At 52.8% G+C, this 26,355-nt stretch overlaps 1 protein-coding gene across 1 annotated transcript; it reads left to right on the top strand.

Moving 5' to 3' along the window:
• The first annotated feature begins 3,820 nt into the window (after positions 1–3,820).
• Positions 3,821–25,078, top strand: TMPRSS3 (transmembrane serine protease 3). The gene is made up of 13 exons (XM_054576222.1): positions 3,821–3,887; positions 4,345–4,489; positions 9,008–9,118; positions 9,960–10,076; positions 10,477–10,600; positions 13,472–13,597; positions 14,737–14,780; positions 15,481–15,646; positions 16,306–16,475; positions 18,212–18,307; positions 20,962–21,104; positions 21,770–21,922; positions 25,008–25,078. The coding sequence occupies exons 2-13, from the start codon at positions 4,396–4,398 to the stop codon at positions 25,023–25,025; spliced, it is 1,362 nt and encodes a 453-aa protein (XP_054432197.1). The 5' UTR covers positions 3,821–3,887; positions 4,345–4,395; the 3' UTR covers positions 25,026–25,078.
• The last annotated feature ends 1,277 nt before the right edge of the window (positions 25,079–26,355 follow it).

Raw genomic sequence — 26,355 nt, 5'->3', positions numbered from 1 at the left:
TTCTGATGCTACTGTTTAAATACATTTTTTATTTCCATTTGTCTGTTGCCAGTGTATAGAAACACAATTAATTTTTCTATATTGATGATCACATAATAGTCTGGCTCAGATCACTTATTAATTCTAATATTTTGTAGATTCTTTTGCACTTTATATGTACATAATTATGTAATCTTCAAGTAAATGACAATTTCCCCCTCCTTTTCTAATACTTATAAACTTTTTTCTCTCTTCTTGCCATATTATTCTGGCAAAGACCTCCAGTGCAATGTTGACTAAAAGTACCTTTTTTTGGTAGCTACTCTTGAACAGATTAAGGAAATTCTTTTTTGCTCCTAGCTTGCCAAGGTGTTTGCAAAGATTCATTAGTGGATATTGTATTTTATTAAATGCTTTTTCTGCATTTATTGAGATGATCACATTGGTTTCCTTCTTTATTCAGGGAATGAGGTAACATAGACCAATCGACTTTTGAATGTTAAATCAACCTTGTTCTCCTAAGATAAAATCTGCTGGGTCACAGGATGCTCTCCTTGCCATGTACTGCGGGATTCAATTTGCTAATACTTTGTTTAGAATTTTTGCATTGATATTTGTGAATTAGCCTGGCCTGTTGTTTTCCTTTCTTATAATTTCCTCGTTAGGTTTTAGGGTGAACATTTCACAGTAGAGTGAAATTTTAAAAATATGTAATTTACAGTGGCATAAAAAATGACCCAACACCTAAGAATAATCTAACAAATACTGCAAGACCTAGACACAGAAATGTAAGTAATAGAACTGAAAGAAAATAAAGGAGACCTGGCAATTCTATGCCAAGAAATGTGACAACTTAGATAAAATGGTCAAATTCTTTGGAAGAACAACTTAAAACAGATACAAGAAGAATACTCCTATACCTGTTACATAACTTAAATTCATAATTTAAAACATCTGAACACAGAAAATTCTAGGCCCAGATGACTTTACTGGTAAAGCTTTTCAAACGTTTGAGAAACAAATTATGCCAATCTTACAAAAACTCAGAGAATTGGGAAATACTTCCCAACTCATTTATGAGGCCAAAATAATTCTGACACTTAGGGTGACCAACTGTCCTCCTGTACCTGAGACTGAGAGGGCTCCTGGGCTGGGAACTCTCGGCACTAAGACCAGGAAAGTCACAGAAAAATCAGATGAGCTCGATGAAATGGATTTGCAGGTGAACGCCGGGAGAGGCTACTCTGTGGTGGCGGATGTTTGAGCACCCGCATGGGTCCTCTCCCTGTTCCTCGCTGGTAAACTAGCTGCCCCTTTGACCTGTCTTACACTCATCCCAACATGTTAACGCATGCCCATGTGACCTCCTGACGGCTCTTGGTTTTCTGCGTGTTACAAAGGGTTGTTAGTCCACCTTGGTTTACGATCAGATCATCAGTGGACACGGAGGCCCGTCACATGCTCTGCTGTGCCAGGCACTGTGAGAGTGCCTACCGCTCAGGTACAGGCAGCAAAAGTAAGGCTCTATGTTTCCTCTTTCTGTCTGGGAGGGCGAACGCTCATTTAGGGAATGGAGAGAGTAATTAGGAAAGATGTGAAGAAGGGACTGTGAGCTTGAAGTATAATCTGTGTTAAATCCGAAAGACACGGACAGGTGCTGGGGCAGGTGCTGGAGGCAGGGACACGAGACTGAATTTAAACCATGATCGGCCGACCGTGTCTTTTTGCTACTGTTGCCATGGCCAACTCTCTTGCCAACTCTACCTTCAAAACAGTCCCAAACAGCCCTCATCTTCATCTGCACCGCTGGCACCTCTTGCCAAGTCACAGCCATTGGGGCGGAGTTTTTCCACAGCCCCTCTTGACTCTCTGCCTGTCTATCCCCCGCCCCCCTTGCTCCTGCACTCACTGCACATGCGCAGAGGCAGACTTTGCCCTGCTCAGCTGCTCTGCGGCTTTCCCCACACAGATATCCACCAGAGTCCTTCCTCTCAGGGAGGGCCCTCCATGGTCTGCCCATCAGCCTCCACAGGCACTTAGTCTTCCTCAGCCCAGCTCATCTTCTTAAGGTCTTCGGTGTTGATGGCCCTGCGCTTAGAACAACCGCCCCTCCTCGCTTGCAAGACCCACTTCAGCCCATTGCCGAGGCCTTGCCAGAAATGTCACTTCTTCTAGAGGCCTTCCTCCAGCACCCTGTCCCATCCCTCACTGGCTTCCCCCAGCCTCATCCCTTCCTAGCGTTTGTCATGCCTGAGACCACAGGTGAATGCTTTGATCCCTCTGCCACTGCGCTGTGTCTGGACGCCTGGCTCCTGGCAGATGGCCCGTGAATATTTGCTGAGTAAATGAACACCTCATTCACACCCACCCGCCTTCCGAAGGGGCTCTCAGCCCCCTAGCCCACAGCGGCAGCGCTGTTTCTCTCCCGTTAAAACACCTTCAAGCTGCATTGTGTGCCAAAGCCTCCTTGGGACACAGCAGCCCCTAAAGAATGGAGTGTGCTGTGTCTCTGTGGAGTGTTGGCCGCAAGGACATGTCAGCTTCCCTGCCTTTTGTCTTCAGAGCAGCTGCAAGTCTGCACTTGGGCTTGGTCACATGGTGGGGGGCGGGGTGGACAGAACAACCCCCCACCCACCGCGGGGCATTCTCCTGCCCTCTCGGTGTGCTTGTTGAGCACGGGGCAGGACCTACACGCTCTTTTAAATAAGAAGAGAGCTTGTGTTCCAAAGACTCCCTTCTGTGGAGTTACTGCAAAGGTTTGCTTACCTTACTTACTAATTAAAGGGAAGCCACATTTTCCCCTCCCTGGTCCCTGCGGTCCTACCCCCGATGGCTACCTGATACCACATGCAGATTGGGTTACACAGTTGCCCGCGACCATGCCATTTGCTGTGATGACTGAGTCGACAAGGCTGAGTGACTTGGTGGAAACATTTCCCGATTGGACTGAACTGTTGGCGCCTGCTCACCGTCCTGCTGGCTTTTATAATGAAAAAGGAAATTATTTCTGCTTTTAATGATGGCGGCTCCAGAAATGGTGAGTAAAGTGGGAGGTGGGGGAAGAAGAGTCTGCTGAGCGAAGGCTCCTCAACATTTCTCGGTGTGTGAAACCTGTCAACGATGGCCTGCCTGGGGAGGGACTTCCTCCCCTAGGTTCCATGTTTCAGGAAGCATTTTATCATTTAGCCTTCTGGACGTGAAGTTAAGCTGTCTAATTGGCTTCATGCTGATAGTCAGTCAGCCAGTGTCAGCAAGAGTCAAAGTCGAAAGTGCCGACCATGAACTCAGCAGCTTTCTAAGATGCTCTTCAAAGCTACTCTCAGGAGAGGAATGAAATGAATGGTTCTAGCGTGCAACTCTTGCATAGATTTACCTGTGGCCACGTGAAACAGCACAAGGGCTAAGTTTGTTTTAAATAGCGTGATAGTCCCCTTTTTAGTATCAAACATTACAACAAGTAAACAAAGATAAAATAAAAAAGACGCTCTAAGTGTCTATGTTCCGGGGCCTGTGGGAACCTCTGGATTTTTGTGAGACAAGGCAGCGGGTCCCTGAGGAAGTCATGCCCACTGCCCCGGACAGCGGCCCGTGATGCTGCTGGGACACTGGGCCATTCCCTTGCTCCCTCCACCCCTCTTAGAGTTACCGGGAGTGACTTCCCAAGGCCCTGGCCTCTGGGGCCTTGCAATGGGAGGAATTCTCCTGGAGGAAACAGAGCCCCAGTGTAGCTCCGGGGCGCCAGCCACTCCTCCCTTCTCTGTGAGTGTGGGGCGGGGCCTGGGCACCCCAAGGTCCGGGATACTTTCATCCTTAATTAGGTCATGGCTGTGGAGCCAGGAAAGCTACAAATACTCTGAGCGAGTGTCCCTTCCCTGGTGCCGTTGACATTTTAGGGGCGCAGACATTATGTGAGTATCAAAACTTCTTATGTTTATGGTAGGTGTGTTGTGCACACAGGCAAAGGGTCGCGTTTATGTGAGACAAACGTCAATGACAAAAAAGGGAGGGAATGTGTCTTGAAAATCTGCTGTAAAATCATCATACGGTGACTTCTAACTGGCAAAAGGACGTATCTCTAGAGAGGTGTACTCAGTTGATTTTAAGACTGGTCGAACGAACGTTGGGGAAGTCATTATTTGAGCAGAATTAAGTACGTTGTTTTTTGCTAACTTTAGTCGTTTCTCTGTTATCTGCTGTGGCTTAGAAAAAATATGCGCTCTCACCAGTCAAATAGTTTTGATTAATTGGTACTGAATTTGCTTAATGTGTGGATTGTCAGCTTTCAAAGATTTAGCACAACAAAGATGCATTTGATGCTGAGACTATAAAGAGGGAAGCAAACACTTTCTGTCCTTCCTGGCGAAGGAGGTGGAGGTGGAGGTGGAGCCGAACCTCAGAGGCCCTGAAATAGTCACCATGGGGGAGAACGACCCTCCGGAGGCTGAAGCCCCCTTCTCCTTCAGATCCCTTTTCGGCCTCGACGATCTGAAAATAAGTCCTGTCACACCAGGTAGGTGGAACCAGGTGTGGTTTCCGTGCCCCCACCCCCATCTAGATGGCCATTGTGGCTGAGGGCTGAGTCTCCCTCTGAGGAAATGTCTCACCAGGAGTCCTAACTCCCCACACGCTGAACACGTGCGATTCTTTCGCTGATAGACTATGGGAGAGAAGAGGCATCAGAGAGGGGTTTGGTCAGCCCCTTGCTGACTCCGTGCACACGGGTGTTTGTATTCTCTGGATGAAGAGGTTCAGGAGTGGAGGCTCCAACGGGTCCTGGCAGTTAGGGGTCAGATGCTGGCCAGAACCTCTGAGCCCTCTTGGGAGTCCCGGGAACCCGCTGCTCACCAGCCCTTCCAGAAAACTTAAAATCAGCTGGACTTCACTGAAAGGATTAGATGCCTAGATTAAAATCCAACAGCAGGCGACAGAGCTGGTTTTGTAAACAGGTTACAAATATTTGGAGAAACAGGGGACTCTCTGATGCCCATCCAGCTAGGATCTTTATGGTAAGAATCTATGACAAGGGCTTGTCCCAGTGAGCAGGGACTCCTGGTGCTGGGTGCAGGCGGGAATGCCAGCCCCTGGGGCTGGGAAGGGGGACGCCTGCGGGCTCTGGCTGAGGCTCCAGAGAGCGTGAGTTGGGGGTTACCCTAATGATTCCTTTTAAACCACAATTAATGTTCAGTGGGGGTGGGGTGGGGAGAGGAGAGGATGGGAGGAGGGAGGAGATATTTCTAGTAAAAGATACACAGTTTAAAACAACTTCTCCAAAACTGACATACATGTAAATTTTAAAAGTGCCCTGCAGTCCCCAGTCCCCCAAATTTTACCTGGTTTCTGTACCTGCATTGGTTTTCTTCTGTTGTTGCCTATAAATAGGCTTCCTTTCGCAGTGCTGACCAAGGCAGGTGTTCCTCCGTGTGCTGCTTGGTTTTCATAAATGTCTTTTTTAAAAATAACATCATTCCCTCAAGCTTATGTGTAGTTTACATAACCATTTTATCATCGTTTGACATATGATTGTTTCTAATATTTTTATAACATAAATAACCTGAACATGAAGAGCATTATACATTTTTCTCTATGCTAATTTCTATTATTTTTTTCATGATTAATTCCTAGTCGTGGGAAGGAACAAAAGCTATTTAAAACTTTTCTTTTTAAATAAAGCAATGTGTTGTTCATGATGGAAATTTGGAAAAATGCAGTTCAAAAAGATTTATTTTTAATTGCCCAGTTTCACCATTACTCAGGGACGACTCTATCAGCACTTTATGGGGGATTTCTTGCCTTTTTCCTATCAACGCATTTTTTTTCCCTTTGTGACATATATTATTTGCATCATTTTGAAGCTTTTTGAAAAAACTAAACAGTATCATGTTAATTTTTCCATGACATTTAATAATTAGATATTCTGCAGGGTTTGGCAAACTATGGCCCATGGACCAAATCTGGCCTGCTGCCTGCTTTGATAACTAAAGTTTCATTGGAACACATCCATTGATTCCCACGTTGTCTATGGCTGCTTTCCTGCCACAGCAGAGTTGAGTGGTTGTGACAGAGGCCATACGGTGCATACAATTTAAAATATTTACTATCTGGTCCTTTGCGGAAAAAGCTTGCCGACCTCCTTCTCTCTCATTTAGTGTCTCTCTCCTGTTTGCGGTTTCACCGGTTTCTTCCGCTGGTCATTGAGGCTGTTTCCCATGCACTGGTATTATCAACGCCACTCCTCCGAGCATCCTTGTAGGTAGACACTTGTGTATACCTATGGTGACATCTTAGGATAAATTTCTGGAAGTGGATTTACTAGGTCAAAAATTCCATCCGTTTTTAGACATTTGAAACAATATTTCACATTTGACGGGCAACAAGTTCACACGATGCAAATTCCTACTGACTGTATGTGGAAGTCCGGTTCCTTTCACTTTGGACTGTAGTGAGTATAACAACAACAACAACAACAGCAGCAACAACACTGTATTGGGAAGTTGATAGGTAGTTATGCTAATTTGTTTTTTTCACCTCCAGAGAGGTTGAAAGGTTTTTTCTTTATGCTTATTTATCATTTGCATTCCTCTCTGGAGAGATGCTATGCATCTTGCTCTTTATTCTAAGCGTACCCTCAAAGGCAGGATAAAGCGGGTAGGGCTATGGTAGCGCCCACAGGACACCCGGGCAGAGCCGTGAAGGGGCCCAATGAATTCATACAGAGGTTCTAACTGAACAACAATCTGTGACTTTACAGTCTGGGTTGTTTCTGAAACTAACTCAACTGGAATTAAGAACAACTGGAATGATATGAGGTCTTTCTTGGGGTTCCTGCTGATTTTTAAATTGTAAATGGAGAGAACACATCTCAACAGGGGAGACTTATTCACTTGGTGCAGGCTTCTGGGGGATGGGGAATGGGGAATGGGGACAAGAGGCGTCTGCTCTGCGAACTCAAGACTTGGCACCTGTTGCCTTGAAAGGAATTGGTCTGTAACCCTGAGATAAACAGCTTTCATTATCATGATGCCATCCATTCATTCATCTATCCATCCATCTCTTCAATTTACTAATATTTATCAAGAACTACTAGGCGCCAGGTGCTGTTCTAGGTGCTGAGAACACAACTGAGAACAAACCGTTTGCTCATCTGGGCCAAAGCAAAGAGCTTACTGTTCGTCTCTCTGTCCGTTCTCCTTTCTTGCTCTGGGTCCCTCAGGATCACTGATGATTATACAGTAGCATGTGTTACCGTGTTTCCCTTGGTGTTTTCCCTTTTCCCTCTTACCCTTTCCTTTTGCTTACTCTTTCCTCCTTTCCCTCCTATTCCACCTCTTCCCCCAGTATATTTGTATCTAAGTTCTGTCTTTTTAAGGCAGCCATCAGTGATATTGACCATTTTGCAATCACACTGTTGCCAGAAGGTGAAGGTGTGCATGGAGACAGGCAGGGAGAGATTTTTTTGAGTCTCCTGTGGGAGACCTCTCAGCTCAACATCTCCAAGAGCAAGAGAGGCGGAGGCAAGGCCGTCTCCGTCCTGAGCGATGGCATGGCCCCCGGGAGGCTTTCTGCCCTTCCTCCATTCCAATCTTCCTAATTTTAGGAAGACACCTTGGGCGTGGACATATTTTCAGGACTGATGAGATGATTTGCATGGAATGGCCCGTTCTTCGGAGAGTAAAGGGTGCTGGTGAGCTTTTCCTGGTTATGCAGAGACTCGCACTTCTGGGTGTCTTCATGATTCTCACATCCCCATTCCCCTCAAGCTGCCTGGGACTTCAGGCCACAACTGGGGAGAGTCTGGCGCGAACTAACAAGTCAGCGTATCAGAGTTTCATGGATGCTGGCAGAAGACACTAGATTCTTGGGTCAGACACAAAGGACTTTATTACTCACAGCACAAGTGGTACATACTTCCTGTTCGAGTTGTCATGCTTGCCCACCAAGCCCCATGGAGGTGACGTGGAGCAGCCCAGTGCACGCTGCACGCACAGGGGGTCTGCATTCCAGCTGAGGAACCCATGGCGAAGGGAACCTGCATCTCTGTAATGGAACACAAGCAGACCTACACAAACTTTGCTCTATCTCTGTTCTCTAAGGCTGCTTGCTTTGCCAACATCCTTGGAAAGATGTTCTGGAACCAAGGCCATCGGTGCCTCTGTGCACCAGACCCATGACGAACGGGCTGCTACGTCATCTGGTGACCCTCTCAGAGGTCCCAGCTCTCCCTCTCCTGAAAGTACCCTATTTGGATTTTACATGTCACCCTCCTCTGTGAGAAAATGGCCCTGAACGTTGGCGTCCTACTTTCCCTTTGTTTCGGTTTCCTGGGGCCACCGAAACAAAGTGCCACAAACTAGGCGGCTTAAAACAACAGAAATATTGTCTCACCACTCTGAGGGCCAGGAACCTGAAACCAAGGCTCTGACAGTGCCCCGCTCCCTCCGAGACCTGCGGGGGAATCCTTCTTGCCCCTCCCTGGTTCTGGTGTTTTCCTGGCAATCTTTGGTGCTCCCTGACGGGGAGACACATCACCCTAATTTCTGCCTTTACCTTCACATGGCCTCTCCCTGTGTCTCTTCGTGTGTGTTTGTGTGTGTGTGTGTGTGGGTGTGTGTCCGCCTTTGTGTTCAAACTTCTTTCTGCAAAGACACCAGACAGATTAGAGCCCAGACTAATGACCTCATTCGAACTTCATTACCTTCCTAAAGACTCTATTTCCAAATAAGATGACATTCTTGGGTGCTGGGGTTAGCACTTCAACGTATCTTTTTGGGGACACCCCCTTCAATCCATAATATTGTCCCTCAACTCAAGGTGAATGGAATTAGGTCAGGGCTGGAAAGGGTGGGGCTGGGCTTCCAGAGAACATGCCTCTGCTTGGTGGCCGTTTCACTGCATGAGGCTCCTCTCTTTGAGCTGAAATATTTTCTGCAAGAGAGAGAGGGAAAATGAATAGCTACATTTTGAGTTTCCTTTTATTCAAACGTGTTGCTCTGTGGCTTTCGGCCCCTCCCCCTTCTTCTTTGGTTTTCAGATGCGGATGCTGTGGCCGCACAGATCCTGTCACTGTTGCCGCTGAAGTTCTTCCCAATCATTGTGATTGGGGTCATTGCACTGATCCTAGCTCTGGCCATCGGTCTGGGCAGTGAGTATGATTCATTATTTAGTAGGCGCTCTGCTACCCCTTCAGGCACTTAAACTTTCATGAGCTCCGCCGGCGCCTGCGCGGGGCGCCTACCCGGCCTTAATTACTGGCGGCAAACAGCCCTCAGGTTTGCTGGCTTTCAGTTTTATTTGCCTGCGTGAATGTGAAGCCAACTGGGGCCCAACAGGGGCCGTTGGCCATGCTCGGGGCTTCGTCACCAGGGAACCTGCCCAGTGAGGAGGGCAGCTGATGAAATAGAATCCTCGGGCAGAGGCGGGGCAGGGCTGGGGGGCGAAGACAAGGAGGCCATTCAGGCCAGGCCAGGAACGCCTGCTATTTTTAAAAGAAGGTGCCCGTGGCTTTTGAGAAAGTGAGTCATTTGGATGGTTTCTCATAGGGAATGGTTTCGCATCTTCTCTTTCAAATAACTGGAATACAGATCAGTGTAATTCTCTACCTGCTGGAGTGTGTGGTCTGTGGTCCCTTCGCTTGTTGCCCTGAGTCAGCGACAGCAGGAGGCAGGCGCTGGGGGTGAGAGTCCTCACTCAGGGTTCCCTGCTCAGCTGGCTCAGCTGGCCAGTCTGCAGCCACACATTTTCTCCTTTGCCCTGGAGCCCTGCAGCGTCTAAATTCACCTCCAGTTGTGCCTCAAGGCCACTTAGTGGGACAAAGTCGGGGGCAGCAGCTCCACCCTCTGGAATTTGGAACAGAAACTGGGTGCAGTTTCAATGCAGCCTCATTGCTAAAGGGCGAGGGCAAGGCTGTGGGGCAAGTGGGCAGCGGCCAGCGCCGCACACTGACGGAGCCCTCTGTTCGCACTCTTGTCCTCCCCTGTCCTCAGTCCACTTCGACTGCTCCGGGAAGTACAGGTGCCGGTCGTCTTTTAAGTGTATTGAACTGACGGCTCGATGTGACGGTGTCTCAGACTGCAAAGCCGGGGAGGATGAGTACCGATGTGGTAAGGTCACGCCTCTTCACTATGGACACGGGAGGGAGTCAGCACTACCTGGCCCTGGCCTTTCCCATCTGTGAAATGGGTCTGAGGCAAGGCCAGGGTCAAGTTATGTCCTCAACTGCGATCCAACCAGCCCGCAGGAGATCCCAGGCTGGGTGTTAAGAGAGGGGCATTCCTTGAAGCTGAAATCGGGCTGCGGAGACCCCCTGAGCAATAAGTGACCTCTGAGTGTGCTCGGTGGGGGGGGTCCTGGCAGTGGGAAGGTCTTGGAGGGTGGGGTGTTGTGGGCAAGGGGCAGGCCAGGCTCCGCAGAGGAGGGTCTGAGCCGGCTGTAGAGACCCTCTGCCCCGGCCTCAGGGCTCTGCTGGCCACTCACGGGTTGTCGTGCCTGTGCGCCGGCCAGTCCGCGTGAGCGGCCAGAATGGCGTGCTCCAGGTGTTCACGGAGGCCGCCTGGAGGACCGTGTGCTCTGACGACTGGAAGAGTCATCACGCTAACATCGCCTGTGCCCAGCTGGGGTACCCAAGGTAATTTAAAGAGCACTTCTGGGCGACGGGTAAACATTGCTAGCGATCATAGTGGAGACAGACGGCTGTTGTAAGTTGAGTGCTCACAGGGTGCTTCACCTCCCCTTGCACTGCATCCTCATGGTAACCCCGCAATGCTGGATAGCACTCGCACTTTAAGGTCACACAAGAAATGGCATTTTGGGGAGTGTCTCAGGGCCAGGACAGGCCCAGATGCAAACATGAGATGAAGAGCTTCTGAGACAAGGGCGAGCTCCCCAAGCTCCTCAGGCCACAGCCACAGAGCCGCCCCCTGACACCACCCCGCTCTGACCTGGGGGTCATGTCTTCATCCACACACACTCTCCCCAGGGAGCCCCAGAGAACAGCTGGCAGGTGCAAACAGTCAGCAATTGGGTGAAAACAGTTATTTAAACACAGTAGTTTAGCAACATGTAGGAGAAAGAACTGTGGTAGTGAAATCTTCACATGTTAGTGTTTGCTCTTGTCTGTGTGGCTTTTGGCCGTGGAATGGCCCATTCTCTCCTTGAGGTGGGGGCCTCCTTCCCTCTCCTGCCCCTTCCTTTGACTCATGACAGCCGCTGTCTTCCATGGGGGCCCGGATGTCACCCTTCCCACTTTGCTCTTGATTTTGAGTTCAAAGCAGGCAGGCTCCTGAGTTACATGTGCCTCCCAGGAAGTGAGCACAGTGACAAGGGTGAACTTGAAAACCATTCCTGTTTGTTTCCAAGGAAACGAGTTAAGTGGTGACAGCCTTGCTGCTCCGAGTCCCCGAGGAGTCTCCAACTTCAAATCCCGTGTCATATTCTCTGCTCCTTTCCCTGAAGCCAGTGAAACCCCAAAGGCCCTCCAGCCCAAAGGCACCCCTGAGACCTGCCTCTGTCTCCCCCGGTGACTCAGAAATCAGCTGCAATTCCAGTTGGTAGCAACAGCAAACATCCCCATTCAGGCGCCTGTAGACCTTCTCTTCATAGATAACACAGACACAAGCCACGCACACACACTACACACTCACACATCACACACATCGTACAGCCTATATCCATGCATACACACAGGCACACCACACACATCACCTGCACACTACAGGCACACATACCCCCACTCACATGCCACATACACCACATCACACACAGTGGACATGCATCACACATCCCACCTTTTGTGTGCACATGCATACACACACGTTACCCACACACTTCAGACACCTGTGTGTGTGTACACACACTCTCCACTCCACCACTGCAGACAGGGCTTCTGTTCTCTCTGGAGGCCCTTTTCCAGGCTCATCAGGGGGTGTCCTCCGTCTTGGTGCCCCCCTCCCTCTCTTGGAGCATCGCCCCTGTCCCCAGCCTCCAGGCCGCCCCTCTGTTCTGCACCAGGTTTTAGTCCCCTCTTCTCCCCGCACCTGCTCCTCTTGGGCAGCCCTTGTGTCTCCGTCCACCTCAGCCATCTGGTGGAATGGTCCCTCCCGCCCGGAACAGCTCCCTCCTGCGGGGGGGGGGGGTCTCCCTCAACATTGCCTGATGTCTTTGCTGTCACCTTGTCCTTTTCTTCCTTGTCTGTTGCGTCCATTCTGGCATTAGCTTCTGTGTTCTTTCCTGGTTATTCCTCTTCTTTCTTTGGGGCCTCCTTTGATTGTCTCTGCTCTGCTGTACCCCGTGTCAGATATCTGTGGTTAACAAAGGAGAGAGGCTGTCAGATTAGACTTCCTGGGTTCAAATCCCAGGGAACACTCAGGCCACTTCGACAGCTTGTCCCTCAAAAATAGGGACAATAACAGTACCAGTCTAAAGGGTCGCCCGAGGGTCAAGTGACCTTGGAGTGTGTAGAACTGAGCCCGGCACACAGGCAGTCTGTGGGGTCTGTACCTGTAGTTGTCACTGCACTTGGAGATTTGGATGACTTATGGAACTCCAGTTGCAGCATTTGGGGTCCCTTTGCATTTCACGGCCTGTGAGTAGCCCAGCCCACCGCACCAGGACCTGCGTCTCGGTGACAAGGGGCTCTTTCTCAGGGCTCAGGCCCTATCAGCAGTGAGCACTGACCTGGGAGGGCTGGGCAGGTCATTGGCTCAACCTTGACTGAACTTTGTGTTCCACGCAGACGGTGCGTTAGCACATGAAGCAAGGCGGCTGCTTCAGGGCTGGTTTGTTCATCGCGCAGAGAAAGGGGAGAATGGCCATTGTTTATTGCCTCCCATCACATAACTCTCGAAACACTTGATGTTTTAAAAATCAGGCCTTCTTTATCATTGCTCTCCAGAAGGCCTGTTTCTTGGCACTCTCACTGATTGCTTGCTCCTGGTGTCACCTGACTCTCTTCCTTCTACGTGTTTGTCTCTGTCATGGGGATGCAGGCTCACTCTGGGCAGACTGGGAGATTATTTTCCCCAGCCTATTGTTCTTGGGGTGCTCAGCATCACAGCTGCGGTGCCCCCTGACAACACCGGCCTAGTTCTGCATTCTGCTGCTTCCGGGGCCCCCTGCAGGCCCAGCAGGTCAGCTCGGCTGACTGTGGCAAGGGTGTCCCACCCAGCTGCTTCAGAAGTGCTCCTCCTGCCCAGGGGCCCAGAGCCTGTGCTCATGGATGGAGCCACAGGCTGGGGGCCAGATGGGTCCACCCTTGCAGACTCCACCGGGTTTGAAATGCCTTGACGTGCTGGCAAGAGGAAACGGTTGGTGGTGTGGGGGAGCACAGTGACATGCCCCTGGTATGCCTGTAACGGTGTACCTTGGGCAGGCTGATGCTTTGGGGGGACACAGTGATGTGTCCCTCAGTAGGATATCTATAATGTTATGACCGGGGCACGGGTTGACTGGAAGCGCAGGGTAACTGTCACGCCGCACCTGCCTTTCCATGTGCTTGCAGCTACGTCAGTTCAGACACCCTCAGAGTGAACTTGCTGGAGGAAGAGTTCCAAGAGGTCTTTGTTTCCATCAATCACCTCTTGCCAGACGACAAAGTGACCGCTCTGCACCACTCGGTGTACCTGAGGTAAGGGCCAGGCAGTCGGCCCTGTCATCATGCCATTGCTGTGCCGTGCGCAGTGCCGGAAGGCGTGAGTGCAAGGTGGGGCCGCCGTGGTTAGGCTGGGCGTGCACACCCCCGGATGGCAAGAACCCAGCCCCAAGCCAGCCATGAGCCAGCAGGGAAAGGGAGGAGGGAGGGTAAAGGAGTAGTAGCGGGGTGTGCGTCATAAACGCAGTCCTGCACCTCGCAGAGGAGGTGCTCAATGTGTTCGGAAGGAAGGAAGGAGGGAGGGGAGAAAACTAGAAAGAAAGATGAAGAAAAAATGTATCTGTCTTTATTCACAAAACCCTTTAATGTTTTCCCCAACAATTCATGAGGAAGGTGAAATGAGGCATCTTTAGATGACAGGCAGGCACCTGAAGCTTAGAGGGTCACCTGCCTGGTAAGTGGAGACAACCAGGCGTGCTGAACCCAGGTTCCAGGCACTCTTCCTGGCATCTTGGCCAATCCCCAAGAGGAGTGGTCCTCGGCTCTGGGAAACAGCAGTTCGGCAGCTTGTCCATCTTGTAAGGGATACCCACCCCCGGACACACATGCAATGCACAGGGACAGCTGGTCTTGTGATGGGACCGGGGCTCCGAAGGCAGGAAAAGTTACAAAGGCATCCAGGTGGATTATGAGAAGAGCAGGTGCCTGGGACCTGCCTGGCCACCCAAATCCACCCTGGACGGGTAGGATGCCTGTCATTCCCAGGACAGTCACATCTCCGCTCTGGGAGGTGTCCTCTCCCAGGAGTGTGTCCCAGGCTGCAAGGACTTCATGCCAGGAGAGCCTGCCATCTGTCAGTGGGCACTTCATGTCCCCAGGGGCCGTGGAGAACACTGGCGTAAAACAGACACACCAGCACCCTGGCACACGTGGCAGCTTGTGATGCCCTTTGACATCAGCCCCGCAAAGCTGACAAGTGCTCCAGGCCTGTCATTTATACAGGACTGCGCTGTCGTGAAGAGGTTTTTTTTTTGTTTGTTTTTGTTTTTTAAATGAATTGTATTGAAGAGCAAGGGAACAGAGGATATTTTTGTTTTGCTCCAAGATTAAGTTAAACAATGTTCACTGCGCAGGACTTGGTATCTATCATGAAGCCCACTCTGTTTCCACTTTAGGGAAGGATGCCCCTCAGGCCGTGTGGTCACCTTGAAGTGCACAGGTAAGAGTTTCAAAACACAGAGACAAATGGAAGCAAGAGCTCGCTCACAGGCTCCTGCCCCTCCCCTCCTCCGACTGGCGGGGTCCCTTCCTCCCAGGTGGGCGCTCTGTGGACTCTCCCTCGGAGGAGGGGCAGCCCTGTTAGGAGGGGGAGACGGCCCTCAGTGGCTTCCCAGCAGCAGACAGGTCCATGGCATATGATGTCCTGTCACAGTCGTGGCTCCAGGGGCCTGACTTCCTGCCCCCTGTACCACTGCCCCCCACGTGAGGGAAAGCTGTGCACAGGCCAGACCCCGCCTCCAGGCAGGTGATCCTTCTTCCTGGCGGTGCAGCAAGCACGCTGCGGGGGTGGGGTCTGGGGAAGTCAGGCAGCCACCAGCCAGGAGGGTTCGTGAGGAGGGGCTGTGGGAATTTCCCCGTGCTCCTGGGTGCTGTCACCATCCTGGGGGCATGGGCACCTGGCAGAGGGGCACTGCCAGCATCAGGCTATGTGCTCTGGTGGACTCTTCCCTCTGCACCCCCACAACCCCCGCCGTGCCCGCCCCCCCCATGCTTGCCTGAGCTGCCCCCGCCCCGCCCCCTGTGCTTCCTCTCCCAGTCCTCCTGGGCTGTGAGCTCTGCGCGGGGAGGGCGGGGGCAGGATGTCCGGGAGAGGAAAGGTCTATGGGATGGGCCCCCAACCCTGCCCCCTCCCCCGGCAGCCTGCGGTCTGAGGATGGGCTACAGCTCGCGCATCGTGGGTGGAAACATGTCTTCGCTTGCGCAGTGGCCCTGGCAGGCCAGCCTTCAGTTCCAGGGCTACCACTTGTGCGGGGGCTCTGTCATCACCCCAGTGTGGATTGTCACCGCTGCCCACTGTGTCTATGAGTGAGTGTTCCTGACCTCCTGGGTGGGGTCCTCGTCTCCCATAGGCCCGTCCAGTCCAGACCACTTTGGGACAGGGTGGATTTGGGTGGCCAGGCAGGTCCCGAAAACAGGCAACAGACCACTCCTCACAAGTAATATCTGCGTGGAGGGACCCTGCCTTCTCACCGTGAACCCATCATCGTTGGCTGTGTAGCTCTTAGAGCCGCGGCTATTCAAAGGTAGGAAGAGAAGGAAGGAAGCTCTCCTGCAGGAGGAAACCCGCCCACGTAAATGTCTCAGACGTACCACCCTGTAGCTAATTGTGGCGGACCGCGTTGTGCGAGAAGGTGAGAGATGGTGCGGGGGGAGGGGGGTGGCGCAGAGTCTCCCCAGAGCAGTCTTCTCTCTCTCTCTAGGGAAGTTACCATAGAAGAAAACCACAGAAAATACTGGCTGTTTGTACTCCCTGTTGTTTTTACCTCCCTCAGAGGTGCAGGGAGGGAGGCCGCTGTAGGAAATGCATAGTGTGGGTCCATGCTTCTAAGGCAGATCCAAACACAGGCAAGCAGGCCCGCGACACATCGGCCATCCCCCTGGTGCTGGATCTGGGGACACCTGAGGTCCAGGGGTTTAAAGTGGCTGGGTTTTTCCTTCTTTACCTCTCAGCCTTCTCATTGCAGCCTGTACCTCCCCAAGTCATGGACCATCCAGGTGGGACTAGTTTCCCTGCCGGACAGTCCAGCCCCCTCCCACCTGGTAGAAAAAATTATCTATCACAGCAAGTACAAGCCGAAGAGGTTGGGCAATGACATTGCCCTCATGAAGCTGGCGGAGCCACTCGCCTTCAATGGTACGCCCGGGGTTCTTTGTCATTCTGTTGCTTTCCTTTGTTTCCAGAGAATTTGCAATGACTGTTGGAGCATTGTTATGACAGCGGCTTTCCAGTCCTTGTCTGGAAATTCCAACATCTGATTCATTTCAGTGTTGGCATCCGTTGATTCTCTTCTCATGAAAGTGGGGATTCCCCTGGTTCTTGGTATGATGAGAAACCTTTCATTGTACTCCAGACATTCAGGCTAGTATGTTAAGAGGCGCTGGGTCCTACGTACATCTTCAGTCTTAGCAGGCGGTCACCCAGTTTAGGTTCACTGTGCAGGTCTTGATGATAATTTGATTTCAGAGCCTTCGTGGTTCCACTTGGGTCAATTTGGTTCGTCTGGCCCCTCTGGGGCTCCCGCTGGTGCCACCGTCTGCCTGTGTGTGCCACCTGGAAATAAAAGGGACAAGCCCAGGCCAGGTCACCTGGTGTGCCTCTAGGTGGTGAAAGGGCGTCTCCTGCCTGTGGGCACAAAGAGCTTTGTGGGGAGGTCTCCTGCCAGTGCCCTGTGTTTCAGTCTTGACTGGTACAGCAAGTGCTTCCTAGGCCAGCCAGCTTGTTGTAGTGTGGTCCTCCCTGCAGCCATTTCTTTATGATCTGGTATATACTGGGCATCTTTAGCTCCCCAAAATACTCAGGAACATTCTTTCCCAATCAGCTGCTGATTGGGGAGTTCAGCAGGCTCCGTTTCTCTATGTCAACACCTGACCTCTGGAGGTTACGAAAAAGCCACACAGGATAGAACTTCCAAACGTTTTGCACCTGAAAACAAAGCATCATGAGCCTACTCCCAAATCAGTTATAGCCTCCCTCCTCCTTCCCAAGGGTCGCAGCAGCTTGGGGTGCAGGCAGTGTGATGACAAGGCCCCGTATTGGAGCAGAATCCCGGCACCAGACCAGCGGCAGGCTTGACCTGGCCGTTGTCAGCGCGCTTGCCACATGGCACCGGCAGCGCTCTGCACGTAATGCTCTGAAACAAAGGCTTCTAGAGAAACAAAGAGGAATTGTAATGGTGGGGCTCGTTGGTTAATTATTATTAATGATATTTGATTATACCAAATGAGGTGTCAACATTTGTACTTTGATAAAATTAAAATGAACTCACCCCTTAGTCTTTCTCTACCTTTCCATTATTGTCATACCCAGAGTAGCTTAGCACAGGTCAGACTGTATTCATGTGAAAGTTCCGTGACAGCCATGACACTGACTTTGGCAGAGGCTTATGTGACAGCCCACAGGGACAGGCAAGCTTGTTGCCTCCATGTGTGTCAGGATGGGTAAGGATATCCGTGGAGGTGTGTTTTGTAAAGCAAGGTACCACAGTCTGGACCAGGAGTGGGCAAACTGTGGCCCATGGGCTAAATACGACCCTTTATGCTACTGTGGGGGCTTTTATGCTACTGTGACAGAGTTGAGTGGTTGTCATGGAGACCGCTTGGCCTGCAAAGCCTAAAATAGTTAGCATTTGGCCTTTCCAGAAGATATGCTGACCCCTGGTCTAGACTCACTGAAGTTGCCAGAGTCTAGGGTTGTTCTGAGGTTTTGGGGCTCTGGGGGGGAGGGTCCCTGCTCTGAGCTGATAGCTTTCAAATGACCAAGGGCTTGACCTTCCTTTGGGAGTTGGCGAGCACCCCTCAGAGAGGTAAGCGCTGATGAGATTAACTGTTTTCCCAGACAGATTTGAGAGCTGTCGTTTCCTCTTTACACAGAGATGATCCAACCAGTTTGTCTGCCCAACTCTGAAGAGTACTTTCCTGATGGAAAAATGTGCTGGACGTCAGGGTGGGGGGCCACCGAGGAAGGAGGTCAGTGGCCTGAAATCAGGACTCTGAGTCCAGGGAGCCCGGAACTGAGAGGGCCAGGGTAGAGGTCCACGCCGACACATTCCCCTCCCAGGTCCCAATGTCACATTCCTGTGGGACACCCACATGTCCCTGTTGGGGGGTATGAGTCCACACAGTCAGCCAAGTCGTTGTGGGTCACAAGTCGCGGTTCCATTTGTCTTGGGTCATGAAATTGCAGACCTTCTCAGGAGAGAGATTAATTACGAAGGAGAACTGTGGACAGGACTCCACAGAGAGACCTTCACCGACACGCCAGGGGCGCCCCTCCCCCCTCGTCTGTCCTCTTTCTCCAGCCGTGTTAACTAAGTGCACGGGCACCTGGTGGAGACCCCTCCCAAGGTTTATACAGAAGACAAATTTGTAACTGGTGAGGAATTTTTGTCCTGGGTGACTTGGGTAGATGTTATTTCCTCCTACAAAGATCAAGTAGAAAGAGCAAACCAACAGGACCTTATTGCTATAATCATAATATAATCAGTAATGGTAACAAAAAAAAAAAAACAAATCATGCCAATGAAACCTGTGTCACCCTTTCACCAGCATGGGACACACTTGGAGTCGCAATTCTTGGGTTTTCCATTGACTGCTTCCCTTGTTAGTAGGAAGAGTATGAGATTCCTGGGGCCGTTGTAACAAATTACCACAAACAGGGCGGCTTAAGATAACAGGCACTGATTCACTCTCAGTTCTGCAGGCCAGATGTCTGGAACCCAGGTGTGGCAGGCTGGTTCTCCGTGCCAGCTCGGAGGGAGAAGGCGATGCTGGCCCTTCTCCAGGTCCTGATGGCTCTGGCCACTCCCTGGTGCTCCTCAAATTGTAGAGACGTCATTCCAGCCTCTGTCCCTGTCTTCACATGACCACCCCTGTGTGTCCCTGTCTCAGATCTCCCTCTCCTTTCTCTTATAAGAACAGCAGTCTTTGGAGTTAAGGCCCACCCTGATCCAGAATGATTTTATCTTGAGGTTCTTACCTTAACTCCACCTGCCAAGACCCTATCCCGGACATTCTAAGGGTGCGGGCAGACATGTTCAGGGGGGCACAATTCAACCCAAGGCAGAAGGTTCAGAATTTTCCTCTGAGACTTGCTAGCTGAGTCTGTCCCCTCCTGCATGCCCGAGGCACGTGGGGCTTAACCATATCTAAAGGCCGGTCCCACCCCAGTGCCTTTGGCTGACCACGCCTTCCTACCTGCAGTGGAAGCTTCTCCCAGAATGCTTTGGGCTTTGGGTACCAGGTGCAGAGCTGAACGACATGGCACTACTGTCTGTGCTCCCAGTAGCCCCTGAGGGGAGCATGCTGCTCTTGCCCATCTTGCTGAGCACCTTGCTTGGGCTCACATGACCAGGTAGTGGAAGGTCTGGGATTCTCTCTTTATGTCCTGCCCCCATGTCCCTATTTTTGCTGTTATCCATGACCTCGGAGAGCCTGAAGAGGATTGTCTTGTCTTTAGTGGACCTTTGTGTAGCGAGTAGGGACAGGTACCACCATCTCAGCCCAAGCCCATGGACAGGGGGTCCCCACTGCGTAGCAGATTGGGGAAGCCTTTGCAGAAAACATGGTGTAACTCATGCTAATAGAGCAGTAAAACTGAGGGTTTTGGGGAGTGCAGACCGCCCCTGCAGAGACGTGCTGTAGGAATGAGCGTGGGGTACGCTCTGCTATAACCCTATAAAGTGTACACATACTTTGGTTTACACACAGGCCAAGTTAGAGGGTTTCAGTTTTGCCGGGTTCGTGCTCGGGCTGATCCATGGCAGGTGCATCAGTTTCCTGTTGCTGCAGCAACAAATGGCCCCAAACTCAGTGGCTTAAAACAACATGAACACGTTTTCTCAGGATTGTGTAGCCTGAGAGTCCCCCACCAGTCCTGGTGGGCTGGGTCCCCGGTGTCAGGAGGGCTGCGATGCTTTGGGAGGTGTTGGGGAGGAGTCGGGTCCCTGCCTTGAGGCCGCCTGCTCCCCTGGGCTTGTGGCCCCTTCTCCTTCTTCACAGTCAGCAGCTCAGCACCTTCCATCTCTCTCCTTTCTGATCTTTGCTTCCATCATCACGTATCCTTCTCTGAAACTTTTTTGGAAGCTTGAAATTGCATGTAGGGTCCACCCAGATAGCCCAGGATCATGTCCCCATCTCAAGGTCTTATCACATCTGCAAAGTCCCTTTGCCATGTAAAGTGACGCGGTCACAGGTTCTGGGAATTGGGATGTGGGTGCTTTTGGGAGGACGTTTACCTTTTGACCACCCCAAGGTTCCTCCAAGAACTGTGTGTGACCTTCTTGAGCCTCAGTTTCCCTTCTGTGACCTGGGTTGCCCTAGAGCCAAACAGGCTGGCGTGATCGAGTGTTTGACCCAGGGTGGGCCCGGGGGAGGCTCACGGTGGTGACAGGTGCTCTCACCTCCCCCCACATTGGCCCCCTTGAGGAAGTGTGGGGCTCTGGCCTGAAGCAGCAGGGCCTGCATGACCTGTCATTAAGGAGGGAGCCCTGGGGCCGGCTGGTGCCCGTGGCAGACCCCCCACCGTCCACTCGCAGGCATGGCCGTCTCCGCCATCAAAGCGTCTGTGGCGTGCCCTGGCCCTCTGAATTCCTCACTGCACGTCCTCCTCCCCCCTGACACAGGTGACGCCTCCCCAGTCCTCAACCACGCAGCTGTGCCTTTACTCTCCAACAAGGTCTGCAACCACAGGGACGTGTACGGCGGCATCATCTCCCCCTCCATGGTCTGTGCTGGCTACCTGAAAGGTGGTGTGGACAGCTGCCAGGTAGGGACCCGTGGTGACCTCCAGGGGCCACGGCAGCGGGCAAGGCGAAGGAGGATCTGTTATGGTGACCCAGCCCGTGGGACAAGCCACTGCCAGCATTTCCCTGTGGCTGACTGAAAAGCAAATTTACAGGGTGTGGTGAAGAAGTTTGCTCAAGATATCAGGCCCTTCCCTGGCCAGCCCGTGTTTGCCCAGCGCCCAGGCGCTGGGCGGGAGGTGGGGTCTCGAGGATGCTGACCTCAGCTCCCAGAGTTTGCAGGGGACAGAAGGGGTGGATGGCAGGGGGAACCTGTGAATGTGGGCCTCCAAAGCCACAGTGGGTGAGACCCCAATTCTTCCTGTGTCCAGAGCTCAGCTGAGGCCCCCTGGCCAGGCAGACCCTCCCTCTGAGAATGCCCTCAGCTGCACACAGCTGCCTTGAGCTTCCTGGGCTTAGTGTGTGCAGAATCTGGCAAGGAGAGGGCTGGGCAGGGGGCTCATCCTGAGGGATAAAGGACCTACCATCAGAAATGCTGAGTCAGTTCTGGAAGGGCTGTGGGAGGGGAGCACGGAGCTGTAATCACGCTGGATTTTGTGATGCGGTGGGAGGGGAATCCTGCACTAGAACAAGGGACAGCTATGGCGGGGCCTGTTCTGTTGCCCTTAGTCTCTTCCTTGCTGTCTAGGGAGACAGCGGGGGACCCCTGGTGTGCCAGGAGAGGAGGGTGTGGAAGCTGGTGGGAGCGACGAGCTTCGGCATCGGCTGTGCAGACGTGAACAAGCCTGGGGTCTACACCCGCATCACCTCCTTCCTGGACTGGATCCACGAGCAGTTGGAGGTGGGGGCAGTGCCCACCCTGCGCCCGCGGGTCCCGCTCAGTTCACCTCTAGCGACCGCAGTCCTACTGTAGAGAGGCAGGGAGTGACCAGTCAGCTGATGATTCATCAAGCAGTGACTCTGTGGCTCTTCGGTATCGGATGTGGGCAGGCTCACCCACCGCTAGGCTCTGTGTGGGTGTGGGTGTGGCCCTGGCGGGGTGGGCACACGTGGGTGACTGCATCTCTGCCAATCAGGGGAAGGAGGAGAGGCAGCAGTGAGGACCTCGGGGATGGGGACAAGTAGAGCTGGCATGTGCACACGTGGAATAGAGGGCGGGTGAGGGAGAGACCGGTGGGGGCAGACCACCCAGTGTCCACGGACGAGTTGGAACCTTGCCAGGAGCCAGGGATGGGATGGAAGTCTCTGACCAGGAGGAGCTTGGGCAGCTCTGTGCTTTGGGAAGGCCTTTCTGGACAGGGGGCCTGGAGGGACAAGTTAGCGATGCTGGCAGGGGACCCTGGAGATGGAGGGGGGAAGAATGGGCTACCCAGGGAAGGGGAGGGAGTGCCACAGCCCCCTGCAGAGTGTTGGTGACACCTGCCCCAGGGACTCAGGCGGGGAGGCCGTGGGGGGCGGGGGGCAGCCAGGCCACACAGGAACCCACACAGTGAGGTGCCCTGCGCCTCGTGGGCACTCAGCAAATAGTTGCTGCCTTGTCTCAGACTCTGAGCCCCACATCACGCTTTGGACCAGTTTCTAAAAGCTTTTTTATTGTTTTTAAATTGCGACAAAATTTATATAGCAAAAAAGTGATCAGTTTTAGGTGAACAGTCCAGCGGCATTTAACACATTTGGTGTCGTGCGGCTACTGCCTCTCCGGGTCCAGGACATGTCGTCACCCCCGAAATGAAAACTCATTAAGCAGTCACTCCTCTCTGCCTGCTCCCCCAGCCTCTGGCATCTTGTAATCTGCTTTCTGTCCCTGTGGATCAAACACTTTTTCAAAGGCTTTTTTTCACGTGAAACAACAGGCCAAGAAGGACAGCAGACTCCTCATGTGCCTTGGTTGTCCGTTTCCATGTCTTTCCTGGGCACTTTGGCTTTAAATGAGAAGTTTCTAATGGTTCCCTTTGCACCAGGTGAGGCCCAGGCCTGGGATGCAGTGTGGCTTCCGGTCCAGCCCTGCCACATGCACACAGCTGTGTGCCTTCTGCTGGGGCAGGCAGTCCCCGCCTCGTGCCCCGCTGGCTGCGGGCTGCGGGCTGCAGGCTGCTGGCTGGGGCAGCAAACGTGGAAGGCAGGGAGGCATCCGCTGGTGCTCGTTGTGTTGTTAATTGGCAGACAGGCTCAGCACTCAGCTCTTTTGCATGAAATTCAGCCACAACCCATCAGCCTGTAACAAAGTACCAGAGAAGATGGATTAAAGAGCAGCCCTCTCGCTGCAGTGGCCTCGATGCCCATGCACGGGGGCCTGGGGTGTGGGCAGCAGTGTGGGCATGGTGGGTGAAGGGCAGGAAGGCAGGAGCAGGCGCCCAAATTCACCCACAAAGCCCTGAAGGTGCGCCCTTCGTGGGGCTGCACGCAGAGGCTGAGGGTCCATGTGGCCAGGCTACTGGTCGTGAAAGTTGAACTTGGAACAGGTGCCAGTGGAAAAACCAACCCCCAGTATTCAAGCTGTGGAGGAGGGCCGGGGAGGGGCAAGCTTCCCAAGTCACCTGCAGAGCCTCTAACAGTGGCGCTGCATGACGTCTCAGCCCCTTCCGCCGCCCCCCGCCCCCGCCCCGCCCCGACCGCCGCTTCATCCTGGAGGCCTGGTCCTAGGACTGGCCTCCTATTGCAGGTCAGGGGACCTGCTTAAGGCCCCAGAGAGCAACTCCAGCCCCGGCACATGCTGCCCAGAAGAACTGGCAGTTCTCCAATGTGGGGGTGCACCGGACCGTCCCTGGGTATTTGTGGACACTGAAGCCCCCAGGACCCTTCTCCAGAGGGCGTGGCAGGGCGTGTAGGGTGAGGGCCCTGGTGGTCTGGATGCGCAGGGTCTTCCGGGCAGGCTCTGAGAACACAGTTGGGCCAGGTGGCTCCCCATCAGGCTTAGAAAGAGCTTCCACTTCCCATGACGCTGCCGGAGCCGTTTCATCTGTGACAGGTGTGTGGCCCCCTTGACGCCTGAGAGCATTCAGCAGCTTCCAGCCCCTGGAAGGCCAGCGTGAGGCTCCCGCTTTTGCCAGGCTCTTTCCAGGTGTCCCCGGGGAAGACCCAGAGCGGCTTCCCTTCCCATGAGGCCTTTCCCTGGGGGTCTGCGTTGTCAGCTGTTCTTTCGGAATGTGGACCCGAGGGCCTTCCAAGAGCTCACATGTTTTTTGTGTTTTTCGATGACCAATTAGCCCCCTCCTCCTCCTCGGCCCCCCACAGTCACCTCACTGTTGTCCATGAGTCCTTTTTCCTTTTTGCTCCATCCCTCTACCGCCTACCCTTCCCTCCAACCTTTGCTGTCAGCCTGCTCTCCATCTAGGAGTCTGTCTCTGTTTGGCTTGTTTGTTCAGTTTGTTCCTTAGATTCCACACAGGACTGAGATCACATGGCATTTGTCTTTCTCTAACTGGCTTATTTCACTCAGCTCAGTGTTCTCCAGGTCTGGCCATACTGTCGCAAAGGATAAAAGTTTTCTCCCCCACACATCTCGAGGGGAAATGCCCACTTATTAGCGAACGGGACTTCCTGCTAGATTATCTTCATTTCCTCCGCTGGTTCCCTCTCTCTCACTGGGGCTTCAAACAACATGGCTGTGCCTCAGGCCACGACTTGGGGGCATGAAGCTAAAAGCTGGGACATCCCCATGGGGACAATGGAAATCATATGGGGCTGCTGCTGGACAATGTGGGGGTGGGGGAAGGGGAGGTGCACACGGGGACGAGAGCTATGTCACCCTCATCTGGGGACACTAGTCTGAGATCTGTGTAGAGCTGGCAGCGTCCTGCGGCCGAGGCCAACCCTGTCCCCATTAACCGTGGAGGACAGCGGACGCTCCACTCCAGGTAGAACGCAGGGGCCCCCTCGCTCCTGATGTGTGCTGAAAAAGACACCGCCCATGTTTTCATTTCTAGAGGGACCTGAAAACCTGAAGCAAAAGGGGATTAGCCACCACGTTGAGTTCCTGCCACAATGGAGACGCCCCCGTCCCTCCATGGATTCCTGGCTGGAAACTTTGGACGTGAGCAAATGCCTTCAGCGCTTGGCTTCCTGGCACCAACCGCAGAGCCGAAAGGAGGAGCCCCCCCACATTGAGAACAATTTGCCTCTAACACCTCTGACAAGCCACTGGGGCGTTGGACTAAAATGACCTTGAAGTGCCTTTCTGACCTTCACTAAGAACAAAGACAGGGATGTCTCCGAAGTGCTGCCCTTCCCCACTTGTTGATTAGGTTTTCTCTACAGCCGCCCTTCGGCGCGGGTGGTGGCACAAGCAAGTCCCCCATGCAAAGCGACGGACTGCCCGCCTCGCGGTGCAGAAGGGCCGGCCCAGAGCTGCAGGAACCCTGTCGCTGTAGATGTCACCGTGCACACATTTTTATCCCTAAGCACCAGAACCAAACCCAGGTTTCCCGCTTCCGAGATCTCTTTCTGCATGTGGTACCTTAAACTCCAAGTGACTGGTTTTAAGGTTTATTTCTATTCTATTTTGCAGCACTTGGTCCCTGATGTATTATTGCCCCTCGCTTCCACCGGACACGTGCCTCGGTCACTCAGTCGGAGCCTGTCTGAATGCGCGCGCGCTGCCCATGTAAATGGAAATCATCAGCTTGGTTGCAGAGGCTCGATGACTTTGCTCTCTTTTACATGCATCATGGGTAGCATGAGACTCAGAAGCAGGGATAAGCCAGGACCACCTCCCCCTGCACAGTGGGTCCTGAGGCAAACAGAACAGACAGTCACGTGCCCTCAAGGGGCCATAGCCTTCTGTACCTCTCTGCAGGGTCTCTTTTATCTACCAGGCACCTGCAGGGTTAGAGACCCCTTCTGTGACCCACACACTGTGGTCCCCACAGCGCACAGAGGTTACTCAGTAAGTAATCAATGGGATGCCCCCTCCCCGATGAAGTCATGAGCATGCTGACGTGCTCCTTTGCCTTGAGGCAACAGAGGGTGGGGAGTTTCTCAGTGGTTGCTCCTGAGACCCTCCTGGGTGGTCTGAGGCGGAGGTGGGGATGGAGGGAGGAGGGGAAGGAATACCAGTCTTCAACCGTGTTGGGAGGCACCCCGCCCTCTCAGGGTCGCTACGCAGGCCTCTGTGTGTGTCAGAAAGGGACGAGCCTATTTTCGTTTTAAGTGGTTTTGCCCAGGTCTCTTTGAAAGCTGTGTTAGCTCATGGACTGAGGATCCAAGCACTGAAAAGACAGATCTTACATGTGACAACAACCTCGGTTCAGAACACTTGACGGCAGGGTCGGCAGA

The sequence above is a fragment of the Pteronotus mesoamericanus genome, unplaced genomic scaffold (assembly GCF_021234165.1).
Source record: "Pteronotus mesoamericanus isolate MK-2021 breed Mesoamerican mustached bat unplaced genomic scaffold, CSHL_Meso_final contig_116, whole genome shotgun sequence".
NCBI classification, from domain to species: domain Eukaryota; kingdom Metazoa; phylum Chordata; class Mammalia; order Chiroptera; family Mormoopidae; genus Pteronotus; species Pteronotus mesoamericanus.
This window is presented reverse-complemented; position numbering and strand designations above follow the sequence as displayed.

What these genes read in the sequence shown, in the direction of transcription:
- TMPRSS3 (XM_054576222.1), top strand. Translation starts at nt 4,396, where the DNA reads ATGGGGGAGAACGACCCTCCGGAGGCTGAAGCCCCCTTCTCCTTCAGA. An exon ending in GCTGCCCACTGTGTCTATGA is followed by an intron (nt 15,647 to 16,305) that starts GTGAGTGTTCCT and finishes TTCTCATTGCAG; the next exon opens with CCTGTACCTCCCCAAGTCAT. An exon ending in GTGGTGTGGACAGCTGCCAG is followed by an intron (nt 21,105 to 21,769) that starts GTAGGGACCCGT and finishes CTTGCTGTCTAG; the next exon opens with GGAGACAGCGGGGGACCCCT.